The 14,940-nt window shown below is 41.4% G+C and overlaps 1 protein-coding gene across 1 annotated transcript in view; it reads right to left on the reverse strand.

The window, feature by feature from the left end:
* The window catches only part of TCP11L2 (t-complex 11 like 2), a 43,759-nt gene that overhangs the window by 26,732 nt on the left and 2,087 nt on the right, over nt 1–14,940 (reverse strand). Inside the window, exon 2 of the mRNA XM_044679832.1 lies at nt 4,730–4,920. Coding sequence (XP_044535767.1) covers nt 4,730–4,886 — 157 coding nt within the window. The 5' untranslated portion in view covers nt 4,887–4,920. The remainder of the gene's footprint in view (nt 1–4,729; nt 4,921–14,940) is intronic.

The following is a 14,940-nucleotide window of genomic DNA, read 5'->3' on the forward strand; positions in this document are numbered from 1 at the left end:
ATAACAAAGAACACAAGGAAATAAAGGAAAGTCTAAATGAAGCCATGCCAACTGAGAAGAGCAGCAAGACCATGCTGACCACTACACTAAAAAAGCAACGGATGGAGAATGGTAGACACACACTCATTTTTGCTTGAAGCCTGCTCATTCCACAAATTGAGATGAACATGCATGGTTGAGGCCATTGACACCCATAGAGAGAATGACCATGTTAATGAGCACACGGTGCCAGGGATGAAGTACTGACTTGTTTGGTGGTAAAACTGCCACACTGGGCATACCCTTTGACCCAGACATAGTAACAATACTAGGCATAGTAGGCAGAGGATCAAAGGAAGAAGAAAAGAGACCATATATAGAAAAATATTTGGTGCAGCCCTTTGTAGAGTGGCCAAAAAAAAAAAAAAAAAAAAGGAACAGGGCAGGGAGAGCCCCCCCCCCACCCCAATATCCTATCAGGGCATACCCATGTTCTCTTCCTCCCTCCTTCTCTCTCTTTTGCTCTCTCTCTCTGCATACACATATATTATACACACAAACTAAAATATATTAATATCTATAAGACATTATGTATATATCCGTCTAAAAGCACATGAATATCACATGTGATATAATAGATGCATATATAAATTATGGTATATAAATATAATATGCCATGTGTGGTATAATATACCACATTCTATTTATATATCAGTTATGTATGCATATGTACAAATTATGGTATATGAATATATCACATGTGGTAGGTATAATATACCAAATTCTATTTCTATATATATCAAATTACATGTGTACATATAAATTACGTAATATAATATGCCATATATGGCATAATAAACTAAACTTTATTTTGATATATCAAATTATAGATTTAAATATACTAATTATGGTACATGAATATAATATACCATGTGTGGTACAATATACCAAATTTTATCTCTCTATATGGCAATTTATCTTCATATATCACATGTGGTATATGAATTTTGGAATATGGAATATGAATTTTCCACTTAGTTGCTGCGTATATGCAGTTCTGATGCTGCTACTCTCAAGAGATGGGGCTGTGTTCAAGTATTTTCCTTATTTTCTTCCACTAAATGGGGGACATGAATATAACAGTCCACACTAATAATGTATTATTGTTCTATAAGAAATGACAAAATAGACACTTTCAGAGGAAACTGGGAAGATTGCTATGAACTGACACAGAGAGAAGGGAGTGTAATGCATGCTTTGTTTGGGGTGACTTTGTTAAATGTAAAGTATTTACATAAAGTCTTATTCCTCCACTTGCATGTTTATTTGAAAGCAAGTGGCATGAAAGGAAGATTCTCAAAATCTTCTTTTTGTATCTTGATTTGTTCTAGAAACGCTTTCTTTCTTGGACCGTTTAAAATTCCTTTTTCTTAAAAATTATTTTTATTCAGTTGTTTTGTTGATAGCTTTTAAGTCTATGACCAAAAAAAATGTTTTAAGATCTGAAATTGGCCTCTCCCCAAATTCGAATTAAACCAGGTTAAATTCTTCAAGTCTGATTTTTCAAAGAAGGTCACACAACTAAGTTGAGTTGGGCGGTCTGCTTCTCCATAGGAAAGCTGCTGACTCCATCTAAAGCCTTATCATCAGAGGGTTGGTGACCAGATAATGACTTTTTTGGCCTCAAAAATTCACAAAACTGTCTCTGAAGGCCTGGAGCAGCTGTGATCTGCACTGGCAAAGAGAAGACCCACAAGGGGGAAATCACTGTCCCTTTAGGACTGAACTTTAAAACAATTTTATTGCTACAAAGCAGTTTCCAGAGAGCTTTAGTCCGAGGTCCTGGTTCCCAATTCTGGCTATCATTTAACTCCCTATGTAACCTAAGGCTTCCCGTCCCTTGACCAGAGCTTCCTCCTGTCCTCTAAAAGGGAATTAAACCAATGACCTCCAAGGTCCTTCCTGACTCAACACCCTGTGGACACGTGGGCCTCCATTCCTCTAAAATGTAGGAATTGGAGCCTGGACTGGAGATAAGAGGTCCTGGGTTCAAATTTGAATTCAGACACTTCCAAGCTGTGTGACTCCGAGCAAGTCACTTAAACCCCATTGCCTAGCCCTTATTGTTCTTCTGCCTCAGAACTGATACTTAGTATTGATTCTAAGATAGAAAGTAAGGGTTTAAAAAAAATGTAGCAATTGTTCTTGATGCCTCCTATGGTCCCTCTAGTTCTAAGTCTAAGGCCCTAAGCCCTGATCTTCTTTCAGAATCTGCTTTGGAATTTTAAGGCCTTCTATTTTATGACACCTTGGACTAGGGTGGCCACAGCCTAGAGATAGGAAAAATGAGGAGACTGGACTAGAGATGGCCTTCAAGAGCCCTTTCACCTCCAAGCGGATGGTCTGTGGGCCTCGAGGTGTATCAGCACGTAAAAAAGGACAAAAGGTGCCCTCCCTCTGAGACACCTTCTGTTTACACTGGCTGTATCTGGTTTATACACAGGACTCCTTTTGCCTCTGGATTCCACTATTAGACTGTATTCCTTGAGGGCAAGAGGCATGTTTCAGCTTTCTTGGTGTCCCCAGCTCTTGGTACAAAACCTACCACATCATATATATTTAACAGATGCTTGCTGGATGGCTAATAAATATGGAAATATCTTCTGCGTGATTTCGCATATATAATTGATATTACATTGCTTGCCTTCTCAGTGGGTGGGGGAGGGACTGGAGAGAGAATTTGGTGCTAAAAAAAAAAAAAAAGTGAACACAGGGCAGCTAGGTGTAGCTTAGTGGACAGAAAGCCAGGCCTAGAGATGGGAGGTCCTGGGTACTAGCTGTGTGACCCTGAGCAAGTCACTTAACCCCAACTCCCTCACCCTTACCACTCTTCTGCTTTGGAATTGATGCTTTATATTGATTCTAAGACAGAAGGTAAGGGTTTTAAAAAAAGAATGCTATAAATATAGGAAAAACAATGAATATTTCATGCTTAAAGTGACTTTCTTTGAATTGTCTCTTATAGCCAGTGATCAAATAAGATAATGTTGCTGAAGTGCTTTGTAAACCTTAGAACCCTACAGAAATGTCAATTGCTAGTGCTAGCCTTATTTATTATTACTACTATTATTTACTATTACTCTTCATTGCTACTGAAAATCAGGGTGGTATAGGGTGAACAGAGAGCCAGCTTCAAAGCCAAAAAGACCCAAGTTCAAGTTTTGCCACCCCATAATGGGCTGTGTGACCCTGGGCAAGTCTCTCAGGCTGTAAGCTGAGCATCATTCTGCTTGGGCAGAAGTTACCTCCATGAATAAAATCACACATTTGGAACTAAAAAGTCCCCAATCCCATTGTTACTCTTGCTGGCAGGACCGATTTCATTTTCTGGAGCCTCTCTGGGGTGATAATGCAAAACCATTTTTGAAATCAGCAGGGAAACCCTCTGATTACTTCACTTCCTGGCTGGGCCACTTGCTTGGGGCAAATTCAACTCTGAGCCCCTCAAAAGTCTCACTGAAGAAACAAAAAGTACAAACATTAATTTGTTCCCAGAGCAGGGCCCCAGACTGGCTTCAAGAGGCCACATTCCCCCAATTCTGTGAGTTCGGCCACCAGGAAAGGAAGCTCCATGAAGATTGGAGCTGGACTCAAACAAATGGGGGGGAGGGGAGAAGAGGGTCAAAATAAAGCCCACTGGAGTAGAAACACAGAAGAAAAAACATTTCCTTGATCACATAGTTCAATAGGGATATGATTGGGGATGCAGACGCTAAATGATCACTCTACTGCAAATATAAATAATTTGGAAATAGGTCTTGATCAATGACACATGTAAAACCCAGTGGAATTGCTCACTGGCTACAGGAGGAGGGAGGAAGGAGAAGAGGGAAAGAACACGAATCATGTAACCATGGAAAAATATCCTAAATCAAGTAAATAAATTTAAAATTAAAAAAAAAATACTAAAGCCCATTGGATCAGAAACAGAAATGAACAAGGTCATGTGATCCCAAATGCCATAAAATACAGAAGGTGCCTTCCCTAGGAGCCCACCTTCCATCTGCACTCTCTATAGCAGGGGTCGGCAACGTATGGCTCTTTTGAGGGCCATATATGGCTCTTTCTGCAGGAGCCATAAAGTCCATTTTTTTCAGGCGCTGTTACAAGAGCGGCACTGTGAGCACTGTACGGCTTTCACGGCCAAAAAGGTTGCCAACCCCTGCTCTATAGCTTGTTGGCACATAGTGTGTGCTTATGTGCTGGTTCCCTCATTAGACTGGCAGCTCCTGGAGGGAAAGAACTGTCTTTTGCCTCTTCTAGTTCCCCACTTCTTAGCCTGTAGGTGCCACTTAACATTTATTGATTGAGAATTGTTTGAATGAGTCTCCCCCACTAGACTAAGAGCTCCTAGAGGGCCAGGACTGTGTTTTGCCCCTTTAGTATCCCTGACTCTTAGCAAAGTGCTTGGCACATAGTAGGGGCTTAATGTTTGCCTGACTGATCGAAGGGACTGCTCTCATTTGTACAAATAGTGTTTTTGGAGAAAGGGAGGATAATTCAAGTGAGGTCATCTCTATATTTAGTGATGAGGAGGAAGAGACCCTAGGTTCTAATCTCAGCTCTAATATTTACTACCTAGGCGACCTTCCTCTCTCTGGATCTCACTTTCCTCCTAAGTGATCTCTAAGATCAGGTCCATGCATCTGAGCATCAGTGGGACCAAAGCAGATGATTGGTGTTTGCTTACAAGCTGGAGAACTGGATTTGCTTGAGGAGTCGCTCGTGAAACTCTGCCGCGAACACTCGTAGTCACTGAGGGACACTGTACTTTCAGACATCCGAGAGGAGTCCGAGTCGCTTGTCTGGTCATCGTTCACAGAGCGCTTCTCGTCATTGAAGGGCATTTTGTTTCACCCACGTTAGGGTAAACGGAGAGACCTGTATAGACAAACAGCCCCGAAATCAGTTGTTTGGTGCCAAAAGGAGTGTTCAAGAAGAATAAGTCTCACAGAGCTTGATGGCTGGTGTGACCTTAGAAAGATCACTGAGCCTACCACCCCTACCCCAAGGCAGAGCTACAGAGTTTTGGACCTGGAGTTAGGAAGACCTGGGTTCAAATCTTGTGTGCCGCTGTGCAAGTGGTTTAACCTTTCCATGACTCAGTCATTTACCAAATGAGGAAGTTCAACTCAATTTTTGTTGTTGTTCAGTTGCATCTGATTCTTTGTGCCTCCTTTTGAGGTTTTCTTGGCAAAGATACTAGAGCGGTTTACCATTTTCTTCTCCAACTCATTTAATAGACAAGGAAACTGAGGCAAGCAGAGTTAAGTGACTTGCTCAGGACTACAGAGCTAGTAAATATTTGAGGCTGGATTTAAACTTAGGTCTTCCAGACTTCAGACCTGGCCCTCTATCCACTGTACCATTTAGCTGCCTAGATTCAATAGACCCTCTAAAGTCCCTTCTAGCTCTCAACCCATAATACAGTATCCTAAAGCAAATGGGACTCTTTCATCTTGAAAGATTTCTAGGGAGGAAAGATTTCACAATTAACTGGGGACACAATTAACCCATGAACAGTTCTACAGAGTTGAGCAACCCAGGCAAACCTACACCAGCACTGTGCCACAAGAACCACAAGAGTACCAGCTCCCATCTATAGTGTGCTTTAAAGTTTGCAAAGGATTTTATGTACTTTATCTTATCTGATCCTTGCAACAATCCTGGGAAACAGATGCTATTCTTAGCCCCATTTTGTAGATGAGGAAACTAAGGCTTAGTGACTTGTTTAAGATCACAAAACTAGGTGAGTTTCTAAGGTAGGATTGAAGTCAGGGCTTCCTAACACCAGACTGCTTTTACCCAATTAGCAACAGCAGCCCCCATGAAGAAAACAAATACCCAGGATCTCCATTAACAACTCTGGTGCTCTGGACAAACCCCAGAAAAGTAATCCTTGAATCAAGTTTTTGAGATACATTCACTTGAGGGCCCGGACATCTCAGACCCTGGGACACAGGGAGAGTCCCCAGTGCAATGTAATAGAAAGAACAGTAAAAATAGACCTATAGGATTTGAGTTCAAATACAACCTCTGTGACAAGTCATTTGGGTGACGGTTTCCTTATCTGTAACTGAGGGGATTGGACTAACTGACTTCTGAGGCTCCTTCTGGCTCTTAACTCTGTATGATCCTCTGGTTTTAAGAGGTTGTGCCATGGTGTGGAGGAGAGAGCAGCCCTCTTACCCTGGCTACCCCCAGGATATTCCAAATCTATCCCTAGGGAGAGGATTGCTGGGCAGGCCAGTCAATGAATCAGCTCAGTTGGGTGGGGCACCAGGGAGGAGAGAGAAAGGGAGCCATCTGGCAGTTTCTGATTCCACCTCATTAGTCTTCCTAACCAGATGCTAAGCTCAGTTGTTTCTATCTGCTAAAGAAGTGCAGTTATAGCTCTCTAAAATCTTGTGCCCTGGGGCTGTCTCAGTCGTAGGGGACCAAGTTATGGCTCAGTAAATGTTGTAAACTAAATATTATCATTTTAATTAACATCCATCCCCCAGGCAGGCCAGAGGCAGGGTGGAGTGATTTCAAGCTCTGTTTGGTTGTTATAATTCCAAGCTGTGTCTGCCATCTTGGTAGAGACTCAGTCCAGTATAACGGGAGGAAGACAGAACTTGAGGTCTCCTACTCCTCCCTAAGCATATTGCTTGAGGTAAGTCAATCACTGCACTGGAGACTCAGTTTTCTCATCTGTAAAAAATGGCAAACAGGACAGAGTTCTGGGTTTGAATTTCAAAGACCTGCATTCAAAGCTCAGCTCTGCTCCTATTACTACCATGTAAATGTGAACAAATTAACATTTTTAAACATCAGTTTCTTCCTCTGGAAAAGGAGGACACTGGACTAAATGACCTTTCAGGTCCCTCTCCTTTCCAGTTCTAAATTTTATTATCCTTTGACCTTCTGACATGATCTGTCGAACAGGCAAGCTCCAAAGAGTTCCCAGCCCCGGGGAATCAATCTAAAAATGGAAAAGACTGCAGAAGACCACCTAGGCCCATCTTTAAACTCTCTACAACACCCCCGAGAAGTGGTCCTCCAACCTCTGCTTGAAATGCCTCAAAGTGGGGGAACTCAACTCTTCCCTAGGCAGCCCATTCCACAACTCTTGGGTGGTTTTTAGGGTTAGGAAATGTTTCCACAAGACATCCAGCCTAGATTAATTTCTTTGTACCTTCTGCCCACTGGTGTGCTCTGACCAGAACAGCACACAAGAAAACTTCCCTAGGACTTCCCTAACTTCTTGACTCTGTGGCTCCCTTAAGGAGGCCCAGGATGGAATTTGCTGCCTTAATCACCTCATCAACTCAGGCTCTGATCCACTAATACCTTCAGATATTTTCCAGACAAAACTGCCATCAACTCGTACCTCACTCCATCTTGTACCTGGCTTGTTGATTTTTTAAACACAAGTGAAAGATTTCACATTTATCCATAATGAATTCCATTACTTTGTTCTGTTCAGGTCCTAGGCTTGTCAAAATGTTTTTTAGTCCTGAGCTTGTCCTGCAGTTTTAGCTATGTGACTGTTTATGTTTGAGTCCTGTCTGACTCTTTGTGGCCCCATTTGGGTTTTTCTTTGCAAAGATACTGGAGTGGTTTGCCATTTTATGATGGGTGACTCAAGATCTTCTTTGGCTTCCTTGCATTTTTTCTATACCTTCTGACAGTCTCCTCCATTAGAATGTAAGCTCTTTGAGGACAAGAACTATTTCCCTTGTTTTGTTTTTGTTTTTTTCTTCTTTGTATCCCCAGCACCAGGCACATAGCAGGCAATGATTCCTGTTACTGACTCATAGAAGATGTTTAACAAATGCTTGTTGAATTGGGTTACTATTATTATCTGGTCTCTGAGTCAGAGTGATCTAAGTTTAGGTCCCATCCATGACACAGACTGGCTGTGTAATCTGGGGCAAGGCACTTCCTCTCCAAGCACCTCAGCTCTCTGTGATTAGAAGTTGCAGAGAAGGTAGCAGCCTGAACAAGTAGAGAGGGTTTCCTTATCTGGGAATTCCCTATACCAGGGAAATCACAGGGCCAACTATTCCGACTATTGACAATAAACAAAATTTGAGAAAAGCCACTAACGAGGGCTCTTAAAACATCCAAGAACACTCTCTCTGTAGCTGTGAAGGAAATCTTGGAAAGATGGTTAATGAAACCCTGGGTGGGAAAAGGGCAAGGGCAAGAAAGCATCAGAGGAAGGGAACAGATATGGGGAGAGTGGGTGCTTGGGAGAAGGGGAAGGCTTTCACTGATCCTGGGGAGGAGAAAGTAGTGAGCAGTGACAGTGACCAAGAAAGGAAAAAGAGAATCTAGGAAACATTAGAACACTGAGAAGGGAGCAGAATAAGTGTATAAGGGGACATGGGAGCAGGGCAACATTTCAACTACCCGCTATATTAAATTTCATATATTTTTCTCCTTTTCATTTTTAAAAAAATTATTTATTCTGGAGGCATCTGGGTAGCTCAGTGGATTGAGAGCCAGGCCTAGAGACGGGAGGTCCTGGGTTCAAATCAGGTCTCAGACACTTTCCAGCTGTGTGACCCTGGGCAAGTCACTTGATGCCCATTTCCTAGACCTTACCACTCTTTTGCCTTAGAACCAATACACAGTATTGATTCTAAGACAGAAGGTAAGGGTTTTTTAAATTATTTATTCTTACAAACATTTATTCTCTCTCCCTCATTGACTGCCCCCCCCCAAATGAAAAATCAGGGAGAAAAAAATCCCTTCACAACAAATATGTATTGCCCAGAAGAAAAGATCCTCACAATTGAGATATCTGTAAGCATTTAGCACAGGAATTAGAACACAGTAGGTGCATAACAAATACTCATTCACCCATATTAATATAGACTTTTTATAAAAAGCTGGATGGAACAGAGATTCTCAGATCTTTTCCCTGTTCTTTGTTTATTTAAAGGTTGTGATCTTTTGATGCTTGTTAAGTTTGTCTTAAGAAGAGAAGATTTATGGAGGAAAAGGGGCTAGACAGGACAGGAAGAAGGGATGGGAAAGAAGGAGACAAGGTCAGAGGCGGGGAAATCCCAAAGGAGGAGAGCTCTGGACTAAGCCACATGAACCAGAGAATGAAGAGCTAAAGCCAGCCCTGTGTCCCAGACTGGAGGGACAGAGAAAAGGCAAGATTATTTGGGACTGTCCATTGAATTACTATGAGAAGCGTCTATGATATGGGGAAGTGGTATTTGAGAATCAAATGAGACATAATCTCAGGAAGCAATAAAGCTTTAAGTCAACAACCATTCCCCTAGTGTTTACAATAAGCCTACCACCAGCCTAAGAACTGGGACAGGCAAAAATATGGTGGCACCAGGAAAACTCATTTGGTCCTTTTCAGAGAATCTTTCAGTTGGAAGAAGTCACAGAAACCATACAGAATCCAATCCATATAGAATCAAGAAGCCCCTCCTATAATGTCATCCAACCTCCACCTCCTGAGAGGGGGAACCCATTACTCTCCAAGGCAACCTATCCCATTATCAGACAGCTCCGGCTCAGTCATTTCAGTTGTGTCTGACTCTCATGACCCCATTTGGAGTTTTCTTAGCAAAGAAACCATTATGGTTTGCCATTTCCTTCTCTAGCACATTTTATAAATGAGAAAACTGAGGCCAAATGGGTTAGGTGACTTGCCCTGGGACACATAACTAGTGTCTGATTTGAACTCAGGTCTTCCTGACTTAGCTGCCCAGACAATTCAAGTAGCTAGAGATAATCACAGCATCCTAGTTTGAGAGCTAGAAGGGCTTCTGACGCCCTCTAGTCCAACCCCCTCATTTTACAGAAGAGGAAACCAAGAACTGAAGAAGTTGGGGGATCTTGCCCAAGGTCAGAAAGGTAATGAAGAGAGACACTGAACCCTGGGCCTTTAAATCCAAATCCATCACCTTTTATCCACTGAGCCTCAACTATAAATGAAGGTCAAAAGTTAATCCTTTTTCTCATTATAGAAATACAGAATTCCTCATCTGTAAAAAAGGAATGACAATGGCTTCTAGTCACTGTGCCATTGTGAGATCAAATAGGATGATCTATGTCTAGTACTTTGCAAACACTCTGTAAATGCTAGCTATTACTTTTACCTGTAGTGACTTACCAGTTCTCTAGCTCTTTGATCATTACTCAAATCACAGTTGGCCTAGTTTCAATCAAAACACATTTTCTAATGTATATAACATTATATACATTATATATGTATATAACATATACATATGTTATCTAATGTATATAACAAATACTTCTAAGGCTGTGACTTCAATTCCACAAACAACAAAAGATGAAGGACCCATATCTGCATAAGGTCTTGTGCTTTAGACAAACCATGAGCTTCTTTGATTTGTTTGGGGTTTTGTTTGTTTGTTTGTTTGTTTTTTTAACGATTACTTTCTGTCCTAGTGTCTGTTCTAAACCAGAAGAGCAGTGATTAGCTAGGTAGGGTTAAGCGACTTGCCCAGGGTCACACAAACCACAGGTTTTAGATAAGAGATTCCACTCTGGTTACTTGCATGTCATCTCCCCCATTAGACTTAAGCTCCTTGAGGACTTCTTGTAATACTTTTCTAAGGGATTTGAAAACCTACAAAAGAATTTTGATGATTTTTAAAAATCAGTTTTAGTAGACCAAAGCCTCTCAGTGACAATGTTTTTTTTTGTTTTGTTTTTTTGGTTTTTTTTTTTACCCTTGTACTTCGGTGTATTGTCTCATAGGTGGAAGATTGGCAAGGGTGGGCAATGGGGGTCAAGTGACCTGCCCAGGGTCACACAGCTGGGAAGTGGCTGAGGCCGGGTTTGAACCTAGGACCTCCTGTCTCTAGGCCTGACTCTCACTCCACTGAGCTACCCAGCTGCCCCTCAGTGACAATGTTTTTCTGAGTGATAGGGCAGTGGTACAACCATGCCACCTTTTTTGTACCTTACAGTTGGAAATAGTAGGATGCCGTGGGCATGCAATTCAGAGTTGGAGACCCTGGGCACAGGTCTTCAGCACTGCTATTTACTCCCTGGTGTTTCCTCTCTATGGACAGAAGCTTCATCCCCTGAAAAATGCAGTGAGTCATATTCAATAACCCATGAGGGTCACCTTCAATCTCAAAACCTTTGAGCCTATTCTCTCGCAGCTTCTTTTTCCTCATCTATAGTATCAAAGAGTAGAACTTGGTGACCTCTGAAATCCTTTCCAGCCCCAGAACTCTGATCTTACCATGAGAACTGACCTTAACCAAGTCAAGAGACTATAAAATGAAGATGACCGGGAAGAAAAGAATCCCAGCTCTAAATTTATGAATCTCTGACCCTATGGTAGTTTTATAATAGTGATTTTTCTGGCCAATCTGGATGAGGAGACTAAGACTCTGTACTGTTATTGGGCAGAGGGAAGGTCTCTGGGTCATTATTAGAACCAGGAGCTCATTTCAAGCAGCAAAAGATTATACCACATCACTTGTCAAAGAGAAGGAAAATCTATTAAAGAAATATTTTTCCCAGTGGGGTCTCCTCTCTGACAATAAATCCCCAAATTACAACACTTTTCAACTTTACAACTCCTTTCATTCAGCCTACGAGGATCTTTCCCCATTTTAAAGGTCAAGGAATGAAGGGGCAGCTAGGTGGTTCAGTGGATAGAGTGCCAGGCCTAGAGACAGAAGATCATGAGTTCAAATCTGACCTCTCAGATACTTCCTAGTTGTGTGATCCTGGGAAAGATCCTTAATCCCCCAGACTGCCTAGCTCTGGAACCTATACTTAATACCAATTCTAAGACAAAAAGGGTTAAAAAAAAAAAGTAGTATTTAACCTAACTCAAAGGAGAAAAGAGATTCTCTTCCACATGGAACATAGACTACAAAAGATCATCTAGTCTTTCTTTCCTTCCTTCTTTTGAGAATTAAAATGAAAAAGGTGAGTGGAATCAGTTCACCAAAATTTGCCCAGAGATCTGACATTCACGGTATTTCACATTCGCCGTCCTCCAACTCTACAAAGAAAGAAGGGAGTTACATTCTCATATTTCTTTGTGGGGTCAAGTTTGGTCATTATAATTAACCAGTCAACAAGCATTTATTATTAAGCACTAATAGTGGTACAAAGTGGTGAGGATAGTGTTTTACAAGTATTTAGAGATCTACAATAAAGGGCACCTTATTTATTCTCAAGGCACCCCACTCTATTTTGGGGCAGCCATCAATTTTAAGAAAATTTCCCTCATAAATGGAAATTCCTTGAGACTAGAGATTGTTTCATTTTTTAACTTGTAGCCCTCCTTCTCCAGTTTGCTACATCCTAGCAAAGCACTGATACGAAAGAGTTAATTAATAAGTTACTGTTGAGTGTTATTAAATATTATGCTTGACCCCAAAAAGAAATACATAATGGTATACTTCCATCTCTTTTTTTTCTCAGAAGTAGGGGATTACAGGTGTGGAACAGGAGAAAAATGTCAGATTTGCTTAATGTGTTGATTAGTTTTGCTGAATATATCCACTCCCTCCACCTTTCTATTTTATTCTTTATAAGACATAGGTCTATGGGCAGGTAGATGGCTTAGTGTAAAATAGCCAGGCCTGGGGGCAGAAAGTCTTGGATTCCAATCTGGCATCAGATTCTTCCTAGCTGTGTGACCCTGGGTAAGTCACTTTACCCCCATGCCTAGCTCTTACCACTCTTCTGCCTTGGAACCAATACACAGTATTGATTCTAAGACAGAAGATAAGGGTTTATTGGGGGGCAGGGGAGGTATAGCTCTTTTTTTTTTTGAGGAGTGGAATTATGTTCAGGGATATATTCAGAAATGAAGATGATATAAACCAAAATGTGACAATAAAATTAATTTTTTTAATCCCCACCCCCCTTCCAGCCAAATTGTTCCTTTCTTTAAACAAAGAAGTCTCTCTATGAACAATTCCCACCCATTGCTCCTAGTTCTGCCCCTTGGGGCAAACACAACCAGTCCAACTAATCTCTTTTCCATATTTCAGACCTTCAAAAAACCATGATGCAGTTGTCACTCCCTGAAGTCTTCTCTTTTCTAGGGGAAACCACCCCAGTCTGTTCAGTCAAGCCCTTACGGGCTGGTTGCCTTCCCCCCTGGAGACACTCCAGCTATCAGCAGGTCAATTTTGGCCTGTATCTGACAACCTGGGCATCAAATGTGGTAACAGGGACACTACTCTGCTACTAGACTATCCAAGAAGTCAAGATCAACTCCTCTAACACTGTTTATAAACGGGAAAGAAGTCAGAGGCCAACTGGAAAAGCCAAATAATTATTTCATTTAGGAGTCCTCCCAGATGTCCTCCCCTTTCCTAAAGACACTCATTCCCATGTACGATCCAGCTCTGGAGCTGGAACTCAAAGGCCATCTAGTTCAGACCCTTCACTTGACATATGAAAGCATTAAGCAACCTAAATGAAAAGTGACTTGCCCAAGGTCACACTGGAAATTCATCTTTTTTTAAGTCACACTTTTCAGGATCCAGTTAAAATGCAAATGTCCAAGGTCTTATCAGTCTTAAACACCTTGTACGGAGCTGCTTATTTGGCTTGCCCTGCAGGACCTGGGAAACTGGACACAGCCTGGACAAGTTTGGAAGGGAGGGAGGCAGAAAGACAAAAGCCAAGACCCAGAAGGATAAGGGCAGATGTTATTATGCCACTAATAGACATGTGGCTAGATACTTCATGAGATCACAGGTTTTAGAACCAAAAGAAAGGAACTCTAGAAATCATCTAATCTCTCCCACCTCACACACATCTCATTTTACAGAGGAAGAAACTGAGAACAAGAGACTTAGATGGATTTATACAAGGTCATTTGGTTAGTAAACAGCATGCTTGGGAAAGTGAACTAAGAGACCCCTTCCAAGACCTGTTCAACAACTTCTCTTTCCTCTCCCTTCCCAACACAAGGACAACGATTAGGGGCACAGTTCCAAAGAAATGCCTTTTTGTGACATTGGTTACTTGATAGGACGGGGCCAGGCTTAGAGAATGAAAAGACCCTGGGCAATTGGAGACAACAAGGGGGCAAGGTGCTGAAAGCAGGAGACAGAAAGGTTTCCAAGATAAACTTCTTCAACATTCTGTCCAGGCCAATATAGTAGTAGAATCAGCAGGTTAAACACCTATCACAAGGTTATGATTGCTATGCAAAGATTCTCTATTAGAGAATATCACATTTATATCATTCAATTCAATAAACATTTAGTAAGTATCATCAGTGGGTGAGGCACTATGCTAAGCCTTGACATCCAGTAATATATGTACATATATTTTTAAATTTTTTATTTTCTTATTTTTTAAATAACCGTAACTTTCCATCTTAGAATTAATACTGTGGTTCCAAGGCAAAACAGTGGAAAGGGGTAGGCAATGGGGATTAAGTAACTTACTCAGGGTCACATAGATAGGAAGCCTCTGAGGCCAGTTATAAACCTAGGACATCTCCTAGGTTTGGTTCTCTAGCCACCGAGTCACCCAGCTGCCCCCTTGTGTGTGTGTGTGTGTGTGTGTGTGTGTGTGTGTATTTAGATAAAAACAGGCACTGACTAGCAATCAAATATTCACAACACCTATGGAAGTATTCTGGCAATTTCTAGAAAACCAAGCTATTTGAAAAACTCCAACTTAACATTCTGTTCCAATTTCCTACTATTTTTCAGCACCTCTCTACTACAATTCTTTTCCCGAAGATTCACCACAAACATATGCAGGTTTACTTCTAGCTTGGTCCTTTTCTGAGCTGCTAAAACTCTTAATGGGGGACCCATCGACCTGCTGAATTAGATAGTTGCAAAGGTAATTCTTACAGGAGGGAGGGAAAAAGTTAAGCAGGTATTGAAAACTGGTATTGGATCTAAAGGAGGTTGTTATTAT

Source organism: Gracilinanus agilis, chromosome 5 (assembly GCF_016433145.1).
Source record: "Gracilinanus agilis isolate LMUSP501 chromosome 5, AgileGrace, whole genome shotgun sequence".
In the NCBI taxonomy this organism is placed as follows: Eukaryota; Metazoa; Chordata; class Mammalia; order Didelphimorphia; family Didelphidae; genus Gracilinanus; species Gracilinanus agilis.